We start from the raw sequence: 20,244 nt of genomic DNA, 5'->3' as shown, positions 1-20,244 counted from the left end.
CTATAGTACCCGTTGAGTATTCCTTACCCCAAAAGCTTAGGACAAGAGTGTTTCCAATTTTGGAGTTTTTTTTTTTTCAAATTTTGAATATTTTAATAGACTTTAATGGTTGAGCACCTCAAATCAAAAATATCTGAAATCAGAAATGATTTAAAATTTTAAGCTTTTTTTTTTTTTTTTTTGCACCAGGGATTGAATCTAGGGGTGCTTAATTACTGAGCCACATCCCCACATCCCCAGGCCTTTTATATTTCTTATTTTGAGGCAGGGCTTTGCTAAGTTGTTCAGGGCCAAGTTGCTGAGTTGCTGAGGCTGGCCTTGAACTTGGGATTCTTCTGCCTCAGCCTCCAGAGTTGCTAGAAATATAGGCATGAGCCACTGCACCCAGCTTCAAAATTTGAAACTTTTTAAGCAGTGACATGATGTTCAAAAAGTTTTAGATTTGGAGTGTTGGGGATTTCAGAGCACTTCAGATTTCCATATTTGAGATGGTCAACCTGTAACATCTTTGTAAATAATGGTAAAAAGAGCTTACGCAGTGATTTAGTTTACAGAGCTCCTTCACACTCCTGACTGGCTTTTTTGCTGCTGAATAATATTTTATTACCCTTTACTATTTCCTAGGTTGATCTCATCTTCATGAGTTATTTTAATGTGAATGTGTGAATTTCAATATAATTTAATATCAGAATATTCATCTTCCCTGTTTTATGGGAAAAGTTGGACCATCTGAGTGTATGTCTGTATCTGATGGGCTCTGAACCATTCAGAAGCATTTAGTGTGTTCGGTTTGGTTTATTTATACTAATAGTAACTGCATCTCCTATGTGTCAAGCCAAGGTTGGGAGGCCCAAGGTCAAGTGCGTTGGGAAGCAGACATCTATGTAAATAACTTTCAGCACTATAATTATGTAGGTTAGCAGGTAGCACTAGAAAAGTGCCGACAGTGGAACCACATGTTGTGTTGAGGAGCAGGACATGGGGTGAGGTGGGTGGAACAAGACCATGCCAAGTGACAGGGAAGAGGTGGCATTGGAGCTGAGCCTTATCTGATCAGTAGAGTTCCGGATGGACTGTGGGATGGATGGACGGGGGAACTGCAGGCCGAGGAATGAGCATGAAGAAAGACATCGGACCTGAGAGTACAGGGTGCAGCCGGGGAACAGGAGCAGGCCAGGGCACCTGAGCTCAGGTGACCGTGAGGCCGGTTGCAGGTGAGCTGAGAATGCTGAGCTAGAGAGCAGAGTGTGAAGCACTCGTGTGCTGTCTGCAAGTTCTCACCTGCCTGGGGAGTGGCACCCACTATAAGGGCATTAGTCCCGTTCACTAGGACCTTCCAAAGGCCCACTTCTTACTACCAACACATCAGAGGATTTCAACATAGGAATTTGGGGAGGACACACATATTCAGCCCATTGCACACATTATCAGGCAAATTTATTATTACAAATTGATAAATGTTGTGAATGACAAGGGTGTGTACGTATGCACGTGTGTGTCTGTGTGTGGTCTGCCTATGTGTGTGTTGCTGGTTTACACTCATAGAGGAGCAGACGGTGTCTCTGAAGGAAGCTGGGGAGTGCCAAGGACAGAGTGGCCATTGAAGCCTGAGGTGTGGGTAGGGAGGGTCCTGTGCAGAATTAGCCAGAGGGGTGACAGGAAAACAGAAGCATGCACACCAAGAGAACCAAGCCTTAAGGAAGGGCGTGGTCAGGGATAGGTGGTGGTTTGTGTTTTGTAAAGATTATCATGTGAACACGATGGTGGGTCAACAAGAGGGTCCGAGTACAAGACCTTACGGGTCAGCAGTACCCAGTCCTGGCTGCGTGTTGGAATGCCATGTGCACCTGGTGCCACTCAACCAGGACAGCTGGGGGAGGTCCCAGGCACCCCCAGTTTGCTAAGCTCCCTCGCTGATTCCATTATGCCGTTGGGACTGACGGCGACCACCGTGGTCCTGGTGAAGAGATGGAGGCCTCAGAGCCGAGGGTGGAGAGGTGAGGACTCAGGATGCCTGGAATGTCACTGGACCAGGTGTGACTGACCATTTTCCTGTAGAGGGTGAGGGAGAGGAGGAAGAGGACATTTCCTGAGTGCATTGTTGGTCTGCATAATAAACTGCTCTTCTGTGTTTTTGCTCTTAGATACACTTTTTTTGTGGCGATGGGATACCTTACGATATGTCACATCAGCCGAATATACATCTTTCACTATGGAGTGCTCACGACAGATTTTTCGGGGTGAGTATCTTAGTTTGGGGACTAGGGACTGACTACGGACTTTTGACTCCATCTTGGAGGGTCTGTATGTATCGAGTGTGCATAAGAATTATCAGGTGAGTTAAGTCCGTTGGTAAGATGTTGTGTGAACGGGGTGGAGGTTGAAGATTGGGTTGTTCTGCGGGATTGTAAACTGTGCTCAGCTGTAAGATCAGGGTCACAACCTACACCCTAAGTGTTCTGTCCCACTGACTTTTGTTTTTTTTTTTTTTAAGCAGTCCTATTGGAGGGTGGCCAGACCTTGCTCACGGTTGTCTGACTGCTCTGTCACTACAGTGGCTGAGCTGAGTCATTGTAGTGGAACCCTGTCGCTGGCAAAGCCCAGAACATTCACCATTCAACTCTACAGAAACAGTTTGCCTATCCCTGTTCTGAGGCCTGTCATGCAGGGTTGCTGCTCACCCTTCTGGTTAATGACCTAGAAATTCTTCCTGGTGAATTGAAATAGCTGTTATCCTGAACCTTGTGAGTGTCCCCTGGCTGCTCTGTCTCCCCCCTGAGACGCCCCTAGACCTCCAGCTGCCAAAAGGTTCATGCACGGGACAGCGTGAGGCCCCCAGCCTTGGCCTGGTGGAGCCCTCCTGTCCCAGCTGGTCGCCTGGTGAGGACCGCAGATGGTCAGTGTTCTGTTGAGGTTAGCGGAGGAACAGCTTTCTGTGAATCCTGCAGGATGAGCAGCAAGCAGAGTAGCCCCTGGTGACATGCATGTCATCCACCTACTTCCCGAGGGATTTGGTTCTGTTCCTTGCAGGTGGCCTGGGGTCGGGGAGAACTCGGGTGGTTGGATTGCATCTCATTTGTTGAGTCGTTGGTGAGCAGGCTGGAATAAGGGGCTGCACTCAGCTCACGTGTGTGGACTTTGCCATTGTGCAACTCACCTGTCCCCCCAGGTTAAGTTCAGGAGGGCGAAAGAGTGTTGCTTTTGGACACAGAGACTGTTACATTCAAATCTTCACCCTGTGGCTTGGGCCTCTTTTCTTCCTCCGGCCGCTGGGATTTTCCCTGTTTCTCTTCCATCTGGGTGTCTCTACCCCACATGGTCAGAGCACACTGCCCAATTTTTCTGAAATAAGTTCACAAAAATCATTTTATTCTTGAGTGATATGCATTGCTATAAAACACAGTATGGGAGCAACAAAGATAATAAAATAGCCAGAAAGTGATACTATTAAAAATAACCCTATCTCCGCACAGTGTTTAATCAATGACCTCCATGCTCGGCTTTCACCCCAGAGTCCCCCTGTACTGGAAGGAGTTCTTGCTACTTAATATCTATTCAATAAGGGAATTAGCTAAATACTACAGAATTTGTTGGCGTATTTTTCAATGTTTCCAGGAGACTCCTTCTAATTATCCAACAGCCATATTGGTCAGGATGATGAACAAAAAGCTTTGGCTTTGGCTCAAACTACATTAGTTTCGTGTGAATATCAGCCTCTCTTTCTCATGCAGTCAATGTTCATTCATTCATTTCTGCGACAATTTTTGAGTCTCCAATGTGCTGGGCACAACGCCAGGTGCCAAGGACACTGAGTTCCTGGTAGGAGAACAGGTGTTCCCAGCACATGGAGCGGCTGGCTCTGCAAGAGAACAGAAGGGTGAGGCAGGTGCCCACCGAGGCCCTTCCTGGATAGCGGCTTCTGTCATCAGGCGTGATCATTCAGCAGCCTGGTTGTCACTGGACTCCATCTGCTGCTCCTCGTGCCCGTAGCCACCCCCTGGACCACTGCGAGTCTGCAGCACCTTCCCTCCCCTTGCCCCTTCCCCAGTCTCTGTTTTCTGTATCTGCCAGAGTGAGGTTCCCCACTGCAAAGCAGATGGGATCCGGACCTGAATATCTCCACTTGCTTTCCTGCCACCTCCTGCTCCCACGCGTGACATGGAAAAAAGCTCATGGTCCACACACGCTGGGATAGTACTGTGCCTCGAGTTCCCCTCATCAGAAAGCCCTTCCCCGTCTTCGCCAGCCTAGAAACCTTTCTTCACTTCTTAAAACCCAGCTCAAAGATCGATTCCTTGCAAAGCGTCCATGGTTGCCACCCTCTCCACCTGCCTTGGAGTCCTGCATTTTGGACCTGGGACAGCAGGATGCCTCTCAGCCTGGCTCGCACTGGTCAGGGCCACCCTTGCCTGCTCATCAGGGTCATCAGCTTGCTGGAGTATGGCATGTTCGTAACCAGCAGATGTGGGCACCCCCCTCATCGTCAAGAAGTCCCCCAATCTGCTGTCTGCAAGTTGGAGACCCAGAGGTGCTGCGGAGCTGACGGAGTGTCTCAGGCTGAGGGAACCAGCCAGAGACCTAGACAGGTGTGTCTCAGAGCCTCAGCCTAGTGTCCTCATGTCTGAAGGCAGGAGAAGACGCATGTTCCAGCTCGGACAAAGAGGAGGGGAGAAAGAGAAAATTCGCCCTTCCTCTGCCTTTTTGTTCTGTCCAGGCCCTCGGTAGACTAGACGTTGCCCAAATGCTCATCTCTTCCAGAAACACCCTCACACACACCTCAGAAACAATGTCTCCCAGCTGTCTGGAGACCCCTGACCCAAGTCCAGTTGATGCACGGAGCTAGCCATCTTGACTTACATATAAGCTCATGAGAGATGGATGTGGAAGCAAAGATGGTGATTGTTCTAAAACTAGACTGGGTCCTTGGCAGAGTCACAAAGCAGGGTGAGCACATTAAAAGTAATTGCTGTTGAGTGAGATGTGGATGAGCCGCCGGAAGGATTGGGAAGGCCTCGTAAGCATCAGATTCCCTCACTCAGAGGCTTTGCAAGCATTTGTGCCATTTCACCTTCTTAGTAAATGCTAGAGGACGTCACTCTGGAGATGGCGGATGGGGTTTTTTGTAACAGAGATGCTGCCATTCAGCAGATCCGCTCTGCAAGGAAAGGCTTGGGTCCTGCCTCAGACCCTTGTTCTTTCATTCTTCAGCAGACACTGACTAGGAACCCTGGATATACCAGCCATGTCTGCAAGAGATGGAGTGAGTAGCCTGCAGGATCAGTGTGCACGTGTTGATTTCAAGATCTCCTAGAAAGTGAAAATGTGGCCATATCGTTTTGTGTTGGGTTGACAAAGTATTCCCCTAAAATTCATGTTCACTCAGACCCTCAGACTTTTTCCTTATTTGGAAAAGGATCATTGCAGATATAACTAGTTCAGATGATGTCATACTGGATCAGGGTATGCACTGGGTCCAATATGTCCCTGTAAGAAGGCCATAAAGGACAGACCACAGGGAGATGACTATGTGGGAAGATGGAGGCAGAAATTGGAATGATGTAGCCGGCTACTAGGGAATGTCAAGGATTGCTGTCAGTCACCAGAAACCAGGAAGAAGCATAGGACAGATTCTCCCTCAAAGCCGGCAGAAGGAACCAACCCTGTTGACATCTTCGTTTTGGACTTCTAGCCTCCAGAAGTGTGAGAAAAGGATTTCTGTGTTTGTAAGCCACCCAGCTCGTGATGGTTTGTTATGGCAGCTGGAGGATACTCATACACACTGTTCCTCATTCTTTACCTTTTCATGTATTAGTGGCTGTCTCCTATTCCTCCACGGTCCCTGTCTCTGGCTGCCCTTGTGATACCTTCTCTTCCATTTGTTTTGTCAAAACCACCAAGTGCTTGAGTAATTTAAGCTTCTTTTTAATGCAGTCAAAATTGTGGGCAGGTATCCAAAGGAAAACCGTGCAGGGCATTTGCGGACAAACATACTTGTGAAATGGGGTGACTTTGGGGTTGACAGCAGGAGGATGGAAATCAGGTCCTGTCAACCTCGCTTTCAGAAGCAGAGTCTCGAAATTGGATTAAGAAATCTCTGACGTCACACACAAAACTGCAGAATATTTGAACTAGAAAGGCTCTGTTGTCAGGAAAGAATACAAAGAAAAGGCATCTGCTGCCTGAAAATCACACCTGGTTTAGTCCTTTGGTCACTGAGTGGCCAGGCATTCAGTTCTTGGAGGGTGTGTCTTTATTACCATCTTTTCATAGGTCACGTTGAATGGCATTGTTTTCCCCTATCACCTAGGTGCCCACTGACGTACGTCCCTCTTCTTGGAGTATGCCAGTGTCTGTGTTGACAGATAGAGGGGCCCGTACCTCCCGGAAATTGGCAAGATGTTTTAAACCGAAAATTGCCAATTAGAGAGGTTCTGTACTATCATGTGTTCTCATTTTGAGCGCACAAGCAGCCGCAGATTGTCTTCCAGAATGGGATTCATCTAACCCCACTGTTTATTTCAGTTGAAATATCATGTGTAGGATTTTGCGGAGAGGTGAAGTAGTGTCTTGAAAGTGGAACGTGGCATTTCAGAGCAGCTGGATGTGTAACTGTTCTCTTTGGAGCAGGCCTGCGAATCTTAGTGCTTAGCACATTTTATCACACCTTCAGAGTGAGAGCACAGACAGGAATCGAAAATGGCGTTGGATGTGATGAGTGATTTTGTCAAACAACACATATAGATGGTTTTAATTTTGGAGAACACATAAACTTGTACTTTAGGCTATTCCAGGAACTTGCAATTTTATTTATCGTTCTAAAAGTAGTCAAGTTCCCATGGGCAGGGCTGGTGAGAATAGTAAAATACATTTTTTATTTGTGCTGCTAATGTAATCTATATCAGTGCAGGTAGGGGTGAACGTCTGTTCCGTTTTTCCGTGACTGTGGGCTGGGAGAGGCACCAGCATGGTCGCTGTTCTCCCCGGGGAAGCTCAACAGTTGCAATAAAGCTGATTCCTTTTAGGCTTGTGATTGTGAATGGATTCTTCCAAGGGCAGCAGCAAGAACTCTGTTTCCTTTTTGCAGTTTCAGCCGGATTCAGGCAGGTAATTGCTCCCCTCATGTTGGGAGTTCGGTTGCCCAATGTGTGTCTTAAAAACAGTGTGAAATGAAAACTCGAGACCCGGCCGGTGGGAGGATAAAACCCTCGGGAAGGCAATTTTGCCATAAATTTCCAGTGAGAGTTTTCAAAGAGTTCCTATCTCATAATAGTCTAAACGCTTAAGTAGTTGTAAAGAAGCCAAATCTATTTTATTTTTCACAAGGCTGTTTGACTGCTGTCAGTAGTGAAAAACTAGAAGCATCCCAAAACAATCTAAAAGAGGTGAATGATCAGATTAAGGTACCAGCGTGCTTCCATTACATAAAAACCACAAGGCAAAGACATGCGTCAAGATTCCATTTTTTTTTTTCTTTGTGGAGTTGCATAGAAAATGAGTGAGAGGAAATAATGAAATATTAAGACAGGTTCTGTCAGGGGGGCCGTTATTGATGATTTGAATATTCATTTTACTTGTTTATATTGCTACGATAATGAAAACCCTGGAATGTTATTTAAATACATTTGCATGCATATTAAAGATTCTGGTGAACTGCAGCGAGTGGGACTGTTGGAACAGTGGCCACTTGTAGTTCCTGTTACCTTTTCGGAGGACAATAGACACCTTGTTGGCCTGGCCTGCTTTCCAGAGGGGACCTTTGCCCTCTTGTTCCATGGACAATGTTTTTTCCTATCACTTTATGACATTCTGGTCACCTCGTTTGCCCAAGCCCCAGTATGTTCAAATAATTGGGTTATACGGTATGGAAAAAAAGATATTTGCAAAGAAATTTCAAGATTTGCTTATTCCATATTTCTTCTTCAGGTCACTCTAGTTTTTTATAGTCATGGGCTATTGAATTTTGCAGTCAGAAGTGATACTGAATGTACCTGGTGGGTCACTGTTAAAGTGAACACTGGGTGATTTTGTTGAGTGCTAAAGAATAGAGGTCAGATCTTGGAAAGGTGTGTGTGTGTGTGTGTGTGTGTGTGTGTGTGTTGGGGTTGTCCTTATTCTTTTTACTCCAAACATCTTCATCTACCTGTTTTTCTTCTTCATTTCTTCTGTTATATTTCTTTCTTTTTCTATGTTTGGTTTTATTTGTTCTAATTAGTTATACATGACAGCAGAATGCACTTGGATTCATTGTGCATAAATGGAGCACAACTTTTCATTTCTCTGGTGGTACACCATGTAGAGTCCCACCATTCATGCAATCATACGTGTCCCTAGGGTAATGATGTCCCTCTCATTCCACCATCATTCCTACCCACATGCCCCCTCCCCTCTGCCCAATCCAAAGTTCCTCTATCCTTCCACCGCCCCCCCCCATGATGGACCAGCATCCTCTGGAGTTGGAGAATATCATGCTAAGTAAGCCAGTCCCCCCAGTCCAAAGGCCAAATGTCTTCCCCCATGATATTTCTTTGTTTTTTCCTTTTCCTTTTTAAAAGCCAGAACATTTATTGGGCGGCTAATTGTTGAGACTCCCAAGATGAACTGGAGGCTGCCACAGCTGCCCGCTTGGGTCAGGAGTCCTTCCTTCAGGGAATCCAGGCCTGAATCCGCTGTGTACGATCTTGGATGCCTCATTCGACCAGCCGGTGGTGGTATTTTGTCTGTTAGCCTTGGCATCCAGTTATACTTCCTCTTGCACTTGGCAGAGTAACCACACTCACCACAGCTCGACTCCAGAAGGTGCCAGGCCTTGGAGCCACAGCGCGGCACAACGTGTGCGTCTTATTATGATGCTTTCCTTATCAGGATCACCTTCCCTTCGGCATCTCACTTCCGCCACGGAGACCAGAAAGACACCCCACCCCTCATTATATTTCTTTACCTAAATTAGACTAAGATTCTTGGGTTTAAGAAGGAAACTATGATTTTATTTATTTATGTTTTAATTATGAAAAACAATTGCTGCAGTGAAAGGGAGATGGGCTGCCTGCACCATGCTTGGCCTCAGCCCTTGGTTTCCGGTTGGTCACAGAATCCAAGGAGCCAAGTGCAGGGCCTGTGACTGGGAGTGTGTGCAGACTAGGGATGAGGAGGAGAAGATCCCAGTGCAGCTCAGATGCAGCCCAGCCTCCCTGGGCGCAGGAGAAATTCTTTGGCTGCATCAAGGAGCCCCGTATAAATGCCCCCTTGTTGCCAAAAATGAACATAAATTCTGATGCAACACGGATGAGATTCAGGTTTCATCTTCAGTTAGTGGCTCTAGGGATTTGATTCTTGAGTCGTCGTGACTTGTACGGTCCACATTTTTGTATCTGATCAGTTCAGTAGAGTTAAAGAAATTCTTTAGCCAAAGGGCTCAGAGGGGAATTGTTCTGGGAAAGGCCGTGTGGTTGGTGCTCTTCCTAACACCCATGGAAAAGTGAGTATGTCGGGTTTCTAAGCTGTTCTTCTCAGGGAACAGGTTTGAGTTCCAATTTGTGGCTTTTTGATCTGCGATCTGCTTTACCACAAGTTACCAGCGCATTATGTTTTATGAATTCATGATCACATGTGAGTTATTAATCTTTGCTTAATTTGTCAGGAACTTCTTTGGATATTTAAATCAGAAACAATATAGTGTTGAAGTGCAGACTGGATGAGGTGTGATAATACTTGAGACAGAGCTGCTCTATTTATTTATTTTTTTTCCGTAGAAAAGAACGTCTTTTCTAAGTCATGGATGATATGGTTCTTACGTAGATCCAGACGCACAGATTTCGTCTGAAACATGAGTATTTTTGATACAGCAGTAGGGGCTCAGTACTTGGTCCGGATCCCCCCTAAGCAGATGCCAGGATGGGAACAGCAGCTAGGAGACTGAGATGCAGGCTCGACCCCTGAGAGGAGGCAGGAAAGGGGGGAGCTCCTGGACTGCAGCAGGCTTCTCAGTTCGCCTCCTTCTGTGGAGTCCTGCTGCTAAGTTCCCAGCGCAGAGGAGTTGCCTGGCTTTGGAGGGCGTGGTCTAAGTATCCAGGCGCTGCTCATTCATTGGCTGGCGCAGCCCAAGGGAGGCGTGGCCTCTGCGGGAGCCCTTCCGCCTGGGTGCTCCTGAGCTGAGTGCCTGGAAGTCCTGCCTGTGGTCTGCCCTAGACCGGTGGTTGTTTCCCAGACATGGAATTCGTTTTCTCCAGACAGAGGGCAATAATGTTGTATTTCTACAGAGACAGAAAGGTGGGCTAACCCAATACATTATCTCTCTCTCTCTCTCTCTCCCTTTTTTTTTTTTTTTTTTTTTACCAATTTTGGGGTCCTAAGATGGAAGTTAGGAATCAAATACATGGTAGACACTTAATGGGTTTACAAATGGAGCGATTGCCAGGGAGCCCGCCACACATTTTAAAAATTATGTGGTGGGTTTTGCGTCAGGAAGGCTGGTTCCTAGGGTTTCCAAACTTCCAAACAAAACACAAAACAAACAAAAAAAAAATGGCAAAAGGCATTAGAAAGAAAACCATCCTGCTTTGAAGCCTGATTTGAAAACTGTCTTGAATGCCTTGCTTACAGGGAGTCCCTTGAAGAAAATCGGCTCAGCCCCATCCGGGTGCTGAGTGCGAGGCCTGGTTGGACAGCAGAGGGAGAGCCAGAGAGTCCCATTGGTCTGTGAGAGCCGCTTGGCCGTGCACAGAGCTCTGGTATAGCCCTCTGTTCTGGGACCGGCACCTCCGTTTTCTGGAAGAGCAGGATGTTCTTTTCTTCTCCAGGGTGAGAGTGTGGTCTGCGGGAGCCTCACTGATGAGCATCTCCTGAGACCCCAGACCGAGTGTCCTGGTGCCCTTGTTGGCCATTCTCGCCCGTTCTGGCAGGACGCAGAGAGGCCCTTCCCTCCTCCCCTGGGCAGGCTGCCCCCTCTTTCAGCATCTTGCTCGGCATCAGGAGTTTTTCATCTTTGGATCTTTCTTGTTGCGGTTGTAGGTGGACACATGCCTTTACTTTGTGTGTCTGTTCTTAGGGGGTGCTGAGGATCCAGCCCAGTGCCTCACTCGCGCCAGGCCAGCGCTCTGCCACTGAGCCCCAGCCTCAGCCCCACGTGAGGACTCTTGTTTTAGTGGCCCATTGGCCATCGGGCTTTGGCCAGTGAGATGTCAGGTGAGGTGTAAAGGGGAAGATTCCCGAGGGTGGTTGTCGACAACGTATTCAACGCGGTGTACTTATTAGTGCAAATGCATGACTTACTTACGACATGCTTGTTACTTTAAAGGGATGGAAAATAAGAATGAGAATGAGCAGAATTAGACAACCAAGTGGACTCACAGAGAAGGGGTGAAGGCAGTTGACACTTGTCATATTTGGCCAAAAGATGGCTGGGTCCGGCCGCGTCATCCCGCACTGCTGCATGTGGCCTGCTGGACCCTGCGGAGCATCCTCTGGATCCAGGATCCTGTGATAAGACGTGGGTCAAACCCTCAGCCTTACAGATAACAGGCCGTCTTTCCTTAGGGTGTAAAGAGAGCAAATCCAACAAGAAGCCGTAAGAACGGAAGTCAGAAAACCAGACTAAGGCTGAGGTCAGAGCTGTGGGGTTTCATCTGTGGGCAGTGCAACAGCCCAGTTGCTTGTGTCCCCTTCTAGAGTCATGTCAGAATCCTGTCCCTCAATGCTGAGGCATTGGGCTGTGGCTGCTGGGTCTCAAGGGTGGAGCCCTCATGCATGGGGTTAGAGCCCTTGTCAAAAGGGCTGCAGAGCGCCTTTGCCCTTCCTCCCCATGAGGTGACGGGAGACAGCCATCTTGGAAGCTGGCCCTCAGCCAGGCTCTGGGTCTGCCAGCTGGCCTAGGACGTCCAGGCTCCAGGACTGGGAGAATACAGTCCACCATTTGCAAGCGCCCAGTGAGTGCTATTTTGTTATAACACCTGAAGGAACTTTGACAAGAGTGAAGCTGTATCACAAGTTCTAAACTAGGGGAAATGGAAAACCAGATGCCACTTTTCCTTTTCTTTTGAAACTGGGTCTGGCTGTGTGGCCCAGGCTGCCCTTGAACTCCTGAGCAAGCAATCTCCTGCCTCAGCTTCCTAAGTAGCTGGCACTAAGGACATGTGCCACTGCACCTGGCTCCCTTAAAAACGTTTATGACAGCTTTGTTGAGATAGAATTTGTATCATTTGAAATACACAATCCAGTGGTTTTTAACATTCTCACCCAGTGAAGTAACAAAGCGTAGCCACGACCATAATTAAATTCACATTTTCATCACCTACTTAAAGAAACCCACATGTATCAGCCATCATACCTCTTTTCTGCCCACTTCCCTCAGCCTTGCACAACCAGCAGTCTACCTTGTTTTTCCATGGATTTCCTTATTCTAGACATTTAATATATAGAGAGTCATAGAGCTGGTGATTTTTTTTGTGTGTCTGCCTTCCTTTTTTACTGCTGAATAATATTCTATTGTATGGACATACCACATTTCATTTATCCGACATTTGGATTACTTGATGGACATTTGGATTACTTCTTTGGGCTGTTGTCAGTAATGTTCTCTGAACATACACATGCATGCTTTCTTGTGGACGTATTTTCATTTCTCAGGGGTGTATATCTAGCAGTTGAATTGCTATATCCTAAGGGAACTCTGTTTAACTTTTGAGAAACTATCAGACTGTTTCTGCAGCAGCTTCACCATTAACATTTCTGCGAGCAGCCCGTGAGGCTCCAGTGTCTCCAGACTCCTGTCAACACCTGCTGCTGCCTGTTGTGGATCCTAGCTTTCCTAGTGCTTGTGTGGTTGTGTCTCACAATGTGATCGTGGTTGTGAGGTTGTGGTTTCAATCTTCCTGTCTCTGATATATCCATTAATTAATTATCCGTAACTATTGTTGTGCATCTTTTCAACAAAAAGCTGCTTATTGGCTATCTGTGTATGTTTTTAGAGAAATAGCCACTCATTGTTTTTTCATTTGAAAGTGATTTCTCTAGTAGGTTGTGAGAGTCCTTCATATATTCCAGTTAGGTGTATGATTTGCATTTTTTTTTTTTTGCATTCTGTGAAATCTTTTTACTGGCTTGAAGGTATCTCTCTATGAAATTTATTTTTTCTTTTGTTGCTTGTGCTTTTGATATTATACCTAAAAAACCAGTGCCTGATCTGAGGTCATAAGATTGATACCTAGGTTTTTTCCTAAAAGTTTGGCAGTTTCAGTTCCTAGATTTGGGTCTTGGATTCACCTTTGAATTGTTTTTTGCTCTTTCCATGTGGACATCCAGTTGTCCTCATCGCAGTTTGTTAAGAAGACCTTTCTTGCCCTCACTTATTTAGGCTAACATCCTCTCTGACACGCGTGCCGCTTCTGAGGCAAGTTTTATTCGCCGACTCTTATTTACTGAAGGTTAGCACTAGTTTTGTCAATAAACGGTTTGTTTACCGAGAGCTGCATTTTACAAACACGACTTTTACCATGTAAAAGGTAGGAGACTTGCCTCTCATAGAGCCAGGGCTATGAGAACACAGTTGGGTGGAAAGGCAGGTTTGTGTCATTTAATGAGGGAGGCGTTCTGAGAAATGTCTCACTGGGTGGCTTTGTCACTGTGTGAAGACAGGGTGCACTCACACAGACCCAGATGGTCTAGCCTAGTGCACCCCTGGGCCATGCAGTAGAGCCTCTTCCTCCAGGGCTGTGAGCCTGTACAGAATGTCACTGGGCCATTGTAGCCCAGGGCAGGTGTGTGTGCACTTTTCACATCTAGACAGGTCTGCACGGGCATCGCCACAGACATGCCGGTGACACGTTGCACTATGGCTTTGCGATGACGTCACCAAGGTGTCGGAGTCATTCAGCTCCACTTTCATCTTCTGGGACCACTGTTGCCTGAAACATCCTGACGTGGCACACGACTGTGCAGGTCTGTCTCTCCAGGTGGAGCCTGGTTAGGCGTCTCCCCAGATTCCCGTGCTTTCCATGTTGGCGTGTGTTGGAGTCCCTGGCCATCTTGTAAAACAGATTCCCGTGTCAGGGGGTGTGTCGCTGAGTTGCTCCAGGTGAGGCCCAGGGGGTGGTTCTGGTCCTGGGGCCTCGCTCTCGAGAGAGACCCTCGTGTGGCTCCTCATTCAGTGTCATTACATCTACTCATTTAATGCGATTTGGAAGGGAAATACAAACTGGATATTGTGCATTGTCCCGTTCTGAGATTTTATTGAATAAACTGCAAGATGAAGACCACCACACAGAGAAGCAGGGTCACAGCTTCCCCCAGAGGGTTTCTTCACCGTGACCTCTCCATCTTCTTCCAGGCCCCTGATGATCATCACTCAGAAGATCACAACCCTGGCTTTCCAAGTCCACGACGGTGAGAACAACCACCTCCTTGTGGCCCTCCGAGCCCTCCTTTGTGCGCCCCAGGGTTTAGACAAGTGCCGGGGACCTCGCCACCTCTTGTTCTGACTTTCCAAGTCTCTTTAACCTGTCCCACTCACCACCCTCCACTCCCTGGGGAATCTGCAGTCTAAATGTGCTGAAATACTCACTCCGGGAACCGTGGGTTCTCGGTTTATCTTTGCAGTGTTTTAAAATTTGTGATTCTCTCTGAATTCATTTCCAAATTGCTTAAGAAATGGCAACCTTTTTGCTTTGGTTTAATCTCCAAAAAGCTTATAAGGTGAATAAGAAATTAAACAGCATTGGATGTTTAATCACTTTTGAATAGTAGATCTTTTTTTTTTGATGGAAAATCATCTAATGGATAATCATCTAATGGATAATCATCTTGAAAAATCATCTAATGAGATGAGCCTGACCCTATAAAAAGCCGGGAGAAGGGCTGGGGTTATGGCTCAATGGTAGACCACTTGCCTGGCATGTGTGAGGCACTGGGTTCAACCCTCAGCACCACATAAAAATAAAACAAGGTCTTGTGTCCAATACCTTTTAAGTCCAATATCAATTAAAAAAATTTTTAAAAATTGGGAGAAGGAAGAATGTGTCGTTTTCCCAGCAAATGCGATTTGCACTGTTCACAGTGGGACCCAGGGAGGGGAGGAGGCTATTTCAGTTGGAGGGAAGATCTCTACCTGGCTTTACGAGGTGCCAGGTGCGGTTCCTAAAAGCACCTTCTGTGGACTGTGCAGCTGCGGCCGGTGCGCTTGACTGTGGGGTGTCTTCCCTGGGTGACAGGTGGAGAGGGTTGTCTCCAGGAGCTGGTTTTCTTGTTGATCCTTCCATCTTCCGAACTGGCGACACTTGGTCCGACCTGGTGTCCCCTGTTTGGTACCGGGCGCTCTAGCTGTTCTGTAGAGAACGGAATCATTTTAGACCGAGATGGAGTCTTCCCAGGGAGCTACCCTCCTGTGCCCAGCACCGAGAGGTCTCCCGGGTGGGAGGCTAGTGAGGGTCGGGGAGAGGAGCCCTGCAGAGTGAGCAGCCGTGCAGACCGACAGCCGGCGTCAGTGCCCCTCGGGTTGCTCCATGGTACTGTGAGTCGAGATCCTAGGGGGAAACAATGAGGAGATTTTTTTTCTTTCTTTTTATTTTTTTTAAACACTGTTTCTTCTTTTTTTTTCTTTAAATGGACTTTTTGCCTAGATTTGATTTTTGAAGTGTTCTCACCCCCACATCCACTTTCTGGGGCGTCCTTGTGTGCCTTGTTCATTGGCCTCCTCTTTTCTTCCCCGCGTGTGGGAGGAACAGGGACACTCCAGAGACGCTCTGCCTTCTCTGAGGCTGCTGCCGTTCCTTCGTGGTTGGTGACCGTCACCAGCCTCAGCCGGCCAGGCGCTCCCACGGTTGACTCCCTGCAGTGGCTTCTGTGCAGTCCACACGGCCGTTTTATAGGGCGCACCGCCCTTGGGTTGGAAGGTTCTCTGCTAAGGGCAGGTTTTGAGAAGAAATCTGGCCGTGTCTTTGTGCTCTCCTTGTTCTCTGTTTTGTTCTCTGCCTCCGCAGTGACATCATACAGGGGAAGGAACCCCCGGTGGAGGAGGGGCAGGGTGTTCTGGGGCCCTCTGGGGTTGGGGTCACAGTGTACAAATTAGACAGAAAAGCTCGGAAGGCTCCCTGTCATTGGAACCTGCAGAGACTTTCCTTCTTCACCCAGGCTCCTGGGCAGCTCTCTGACCCGGGGAACTGCCCACCCCATGCTGGGGATAGAACCCAGGGCCTAGTGCATGCCGAGCCCGTGCTCCACCACTAAGCCACGTCCTCCCAGGGATTTTTATAAAATGAAAACCAGGGGCTTTGTGATTTATGAAGCAAAAATAATTCGCCTTTTTCAAATGGGTTTGGTAAGACTCGTTAAGATGAGCCGTCTGCTCCACTTTAAACGTTGCATTTCTATTTTTATTCTTTTAAATAGGATTAGGTCGAAGAGCTGAAGACCTTTCTGCTGAGCAACATCGACTAGCAATAAAGTAAGTTAATATGTTTTACGGTCCTCTGCAAATCAGCATTCAGAGACTGTCCTCAGTTTTCTAATATCTGTATATTAATTCTGTAATATGAATATTGTTTATTTATTAGATCTATTGATGGATGCTTGGATTGCCTACCAATCTTTGCCTTTGACAAGCAATCAGTGATGAATAACCTTGTACATGGATTATTTTTTTTTTAATTTTCATCTATTCATTTTTATTTTTTATTTGTTCTTTTTAGACATGCATGCTAGTGGAGTATATTTTGACATATTATACGTACATGGAATATGATCTACTCTAATCAGGATCCCATTCTTGTGGTTGTACATGATGTGGAGTTACACTGGTTACGTATTAATATATGAACATAGGAAAGTTAGGTCCTTATTTCCCATCCACGTCCCCCTCGCTTCCCTTCATTCCCTTTGGTCTATTCTGATGAACTTCTGTTCTTCCACCTTCCCCTTTATTGTATGGTAGCATCCACATATCAGGGAGAACACGTGGCCTTTGGTGTGGGGGATTGGCTTATTGCACTTACATGAAAGTCTCCAGTTCCATCCATTTACCAGAAAATGCCATAATTTTATTCTTCTTTGTGGCTGAGTAATATTCTGGTGTGTGTGTGTGTGTGTGTGTGTGTGTGTGTGTGTAACATTTTCTTTATCCCTTCATCTGTTGAAGGGCGGGCACCTAGGTTGGTTCCATAGCTTAGCTATTGTGAGTTGAGCCGCTCTAAACATTGATGTGGCTGCGTCCCTGTAGTGTGCTGGCTTTAAGTCCTGTGGGTATAGACTGGGGAGTGGGATACCTGGGTCCCCTGGTGGTTCCATTCCAAGTGTTCTGAGGAATCCCACGTGGATTATTTTAAATGTGTTTGAGTCTAGCTGTAGGACCGATTCCCAGAAGTGGATTGTTGGGTCAAGGAGTAAAAGAATCTTTAACTTATTAGTTCTAAAGATTCTCCTTCACCAAAGTTGTTCTGTCTGCTCTGGAGTTATTTTCCCATGGGCATGTGTCTGGGGCCCTCTGTGAACCACTGTCTGTCCACCCACATCAATGTGCCAAAGTCACCCGGAGAGACAGGAGGTGGGGCAGGAGAAGTGGGCCTGGGCTGGGCACCAGGAGGCAGCCAGTGCAGGTGGGCCTTGGCCAGTGCAGGTGGACCTTGGCCAGTGCGGGTGGGCCTTGGCCAGTGCAGGTGAAAGGGGTGGTGCAGAGGGAAGGAGCTCCCAGGACAGGGGAGCAGCGTGGACATGGGTTGACAAAGGCTCCGTGGGCTGAGGACAGAGGCGCTGCCCAGTGTGGGCCGGGAGGGTACCCAGAGCCCACGGAGGGAGGGGAGGCGGCCCAGGTGGTTTCCTCGTTGAGAAACTGGGGTGTGACAGCCGCGGAGAACCTTTGGAAGATTCTAGTGGATTCCGCCTCCACTTCGCATCTGGGGGGTACCAAGGATGGGGCACAGCCGCGGCGCGGGGTAGCTGGGAGTTTCAGAACGCCTTTCCCTGTGGTTCCCAGCTGCCCCGAAGCCTTAAGCAGAACTGTTTTCACCAGATTTTCCCTGCCACCTCCCTGGCCTGTTACTCAGGGCCTCGTCTGGATGCCAGAGCAGTCAGCAGACTCGCCGCCCTAGTTTACGTGGCTTCTTCCAAGTGGAAACTGGTTCCACCCATCATTTGTTTGGGGTTTATTTTGGCAACCTGGAGGGTTTTCCCTTTTCGGAGCATCCCAGTCAACTCACAGACTCTCATTAGGGCAGGTTCTCACCCTGCCTTAGGCGCATTTACCTTCATTTTGTGATGCAGACAGACAAGGGCGATAGGAAAAAGCATCTCCCAGCCTCCCAGGAGCTTCTGCCCCAGGCCCAGCCCTGGGCAGTTACAGCTGTGACCAGCAGAGGGCACCCTGGAGCCCTGAGCCTGTTCTGACCACCTGCCTGGTCAGTGGGTGCTTTGAACCAGGTTGCTCTCTTCCCTGATTTCCCTGTTTGCCCATTCTGAAGAAAGGCGGGAGACCAAGGAGTTTTCAACTTTTAAAGAAATCAAAAACTGAGTCAAAATTTGGGGCTTTGTAGTTAGAGATAATAAGTGAGGTTCATTTCGACATCGTCATAAATGCATATGACATGGTTTTCTCCATTTCAATCCTCAGTACTGACCGTTCTCTTCCTTCCTCCCTCCCCCTGCCCTGTATTGGTCTTCCTTTTATTTGTTTATTTTTAACTGGTTCATCGTGGTTACATATAAAATTGAAATGCACGGTGACATATTCACATCGGCACATAGCGTAATCTGGTCAACTTCATTCCTCTCTTCTTCCCCTTCCCCTCCCCTCCTCGCCTCTCTACCCATCGGTCACCTGCTTCTGCTCTGCTGTTCTCCCTTCTAGTTTTGCAAGATTCCTTTTTTTTAATGATTATTCATGGTTTTTCTCTGGCTTCTGCACATGAGAGGAAACCTTTGACCCTGGGCTCTCCGAGTCTGGCTTGTCTCCCTTATCACGGTATCCTCCAGTTCCATCCCTTTACCAGCAAATGACAACTTCACTCTTCTTCATGGCTGAGCAGAACACCCCGTGTATGTAACCACATTTTAGTTATCATCTGTCTACTGATGGACACCTGGGCTGGCTTCATGACTTGCTGTTGTGGATCGCGCTGTGATACACATTGGTGTGCCTGTGTCATTATAGTCCGCTGATTTTAGTCCTTTTGGATAAATATCAAGGAGTGGGATAGCAGAGTCATATGGTGGTTCCCAGTCTTTGTAGAAATCTCCATATGGCTTTCCAAAGTGTACTAATTTGTACTGACAATGTATAAATGTACCTTTTCCCCACGTGCTCGCCAGCAATTACCACGATTTGTGTTCTCGGTGACTGCCGTTCTGACTTGGGTGAGAGGAAATCTCGGTGTAGTTTTTGATTTGCATTGCCCTGGTTGCTAAAGATGTTCAACATTTTTTCCTATACTTTTTTGACCATTTGTATTTCTTCTTTTGAAAAATGTCTCTTTAGATCTTTCACTCATTTATTAAGTGGATTATTAGTTTTTTTGGTTTTAAGGTTTCTGAGATCTTTATATATGAGCCCCGAGTTGAAAGAGCAGCTGGCAAAGATTTCCTCCCATTCTGTGCTCTCTCAGGGCTCTCCATGGTTTTCCTTGCTGTGAGGAAGTTCTTTAATGCTGTCCCACTTATTGATTATTGGTTTCATTTTTTGAATTTTAGGAGTCTTATTAAAGAAGTCCATGCTAATGTGCTGGAGTGTTACCTGTTTTCTTCTAGCAGTTGCACTGTTTGTAGTATAATTCGTAGGTCTTTGATCACTTTGAGTTGATTTTTGTGCACGGTGAGAGGCAGGGACCTGCTTTGATCCTTCTCCACATGGATATCCAGTTTTCCCAGCACCATTCCAGGGGCTGACTCTTTTCCAACTTACGCTTCGGCACCTTTGTCAAGAACCAGATGACCGTGTTTATGTGGATCTGTCTCTGTGCCTTCTGGTCTGTGGCTTTGGTCTTCCTGTCTGTCTCTCATGCCAGGTGCTCTGCTGTTTTTGTGACTGTCACTCTGTAGTATAATTCGAGGTCAGGTATCGGGGTGCCTCTGTCCTCAGTCTTGTTGCTCTGCGTTGCTCTAGCTCCTCTGGATCTCTTACTCTCCCATGTAAGTTTGAGGACCCTTTTCTGTTCTGTAGAGAGTGACGTTGTTGTCTAGATGGGGACTGCACTGAGTCTGTAGGTGGCCTTTGGCCATGTGACCATTGTGAGGACACAAATTTTACTATCCATGAACATGGTAGGCCTT

The 20,244-nt window shown here is 47.2% G+C and overlaps 1 protein-coding gene across 2 annotated transcripts in view; it reads left to right on the top strand.

Annotated features, from left to right (window-relative positions):
* Positions 1-20,244, top strand: part of Mboat1 (membrane bound glycerophospholipid O-acyltransferase 1) — a 100,343-nt gene that overhangs the window by 52,648 nt on the left and 27,451 nt on the right. For both annotated transcript variants that reach the window (XM_078020590.1, XM_078020591.1), the window contains 3 exons: positions 2,145-2,240; positions 14,321-14,376; positions 16,378-16,432. In XM_078020590.1, the coding sequence (XP_077876716.1) occupies positions 2,145-2,240; positions 14,321-14,376; positions 16,378-16,432 (207 nt within the window). The remainder of the gene's footprint in view (positions 1-2,144; positions 2,241-14,320; positions 14,377-16,377; positions 16,433-20,244) is intronic.

Source organism: Ictidomys tridecemlineatus, chromosome 8 (assembly GCF_052094955.1).
Source record: "Ictidomys tridecemlineatus isolate mIctTri1 chromosome 8, mIctTri1.hap1, whole genome shotgun sequence".
Lineage (NCBI taxonomy): Eukaryota > Metazoa > Chordata > Mammalia > Rodentia > Sciuridae > Ictidomys > Ictidomys tridecemlineatus.
This window is presented reverse-complemented; position numbering and strand designations above follow the sequence as displayed.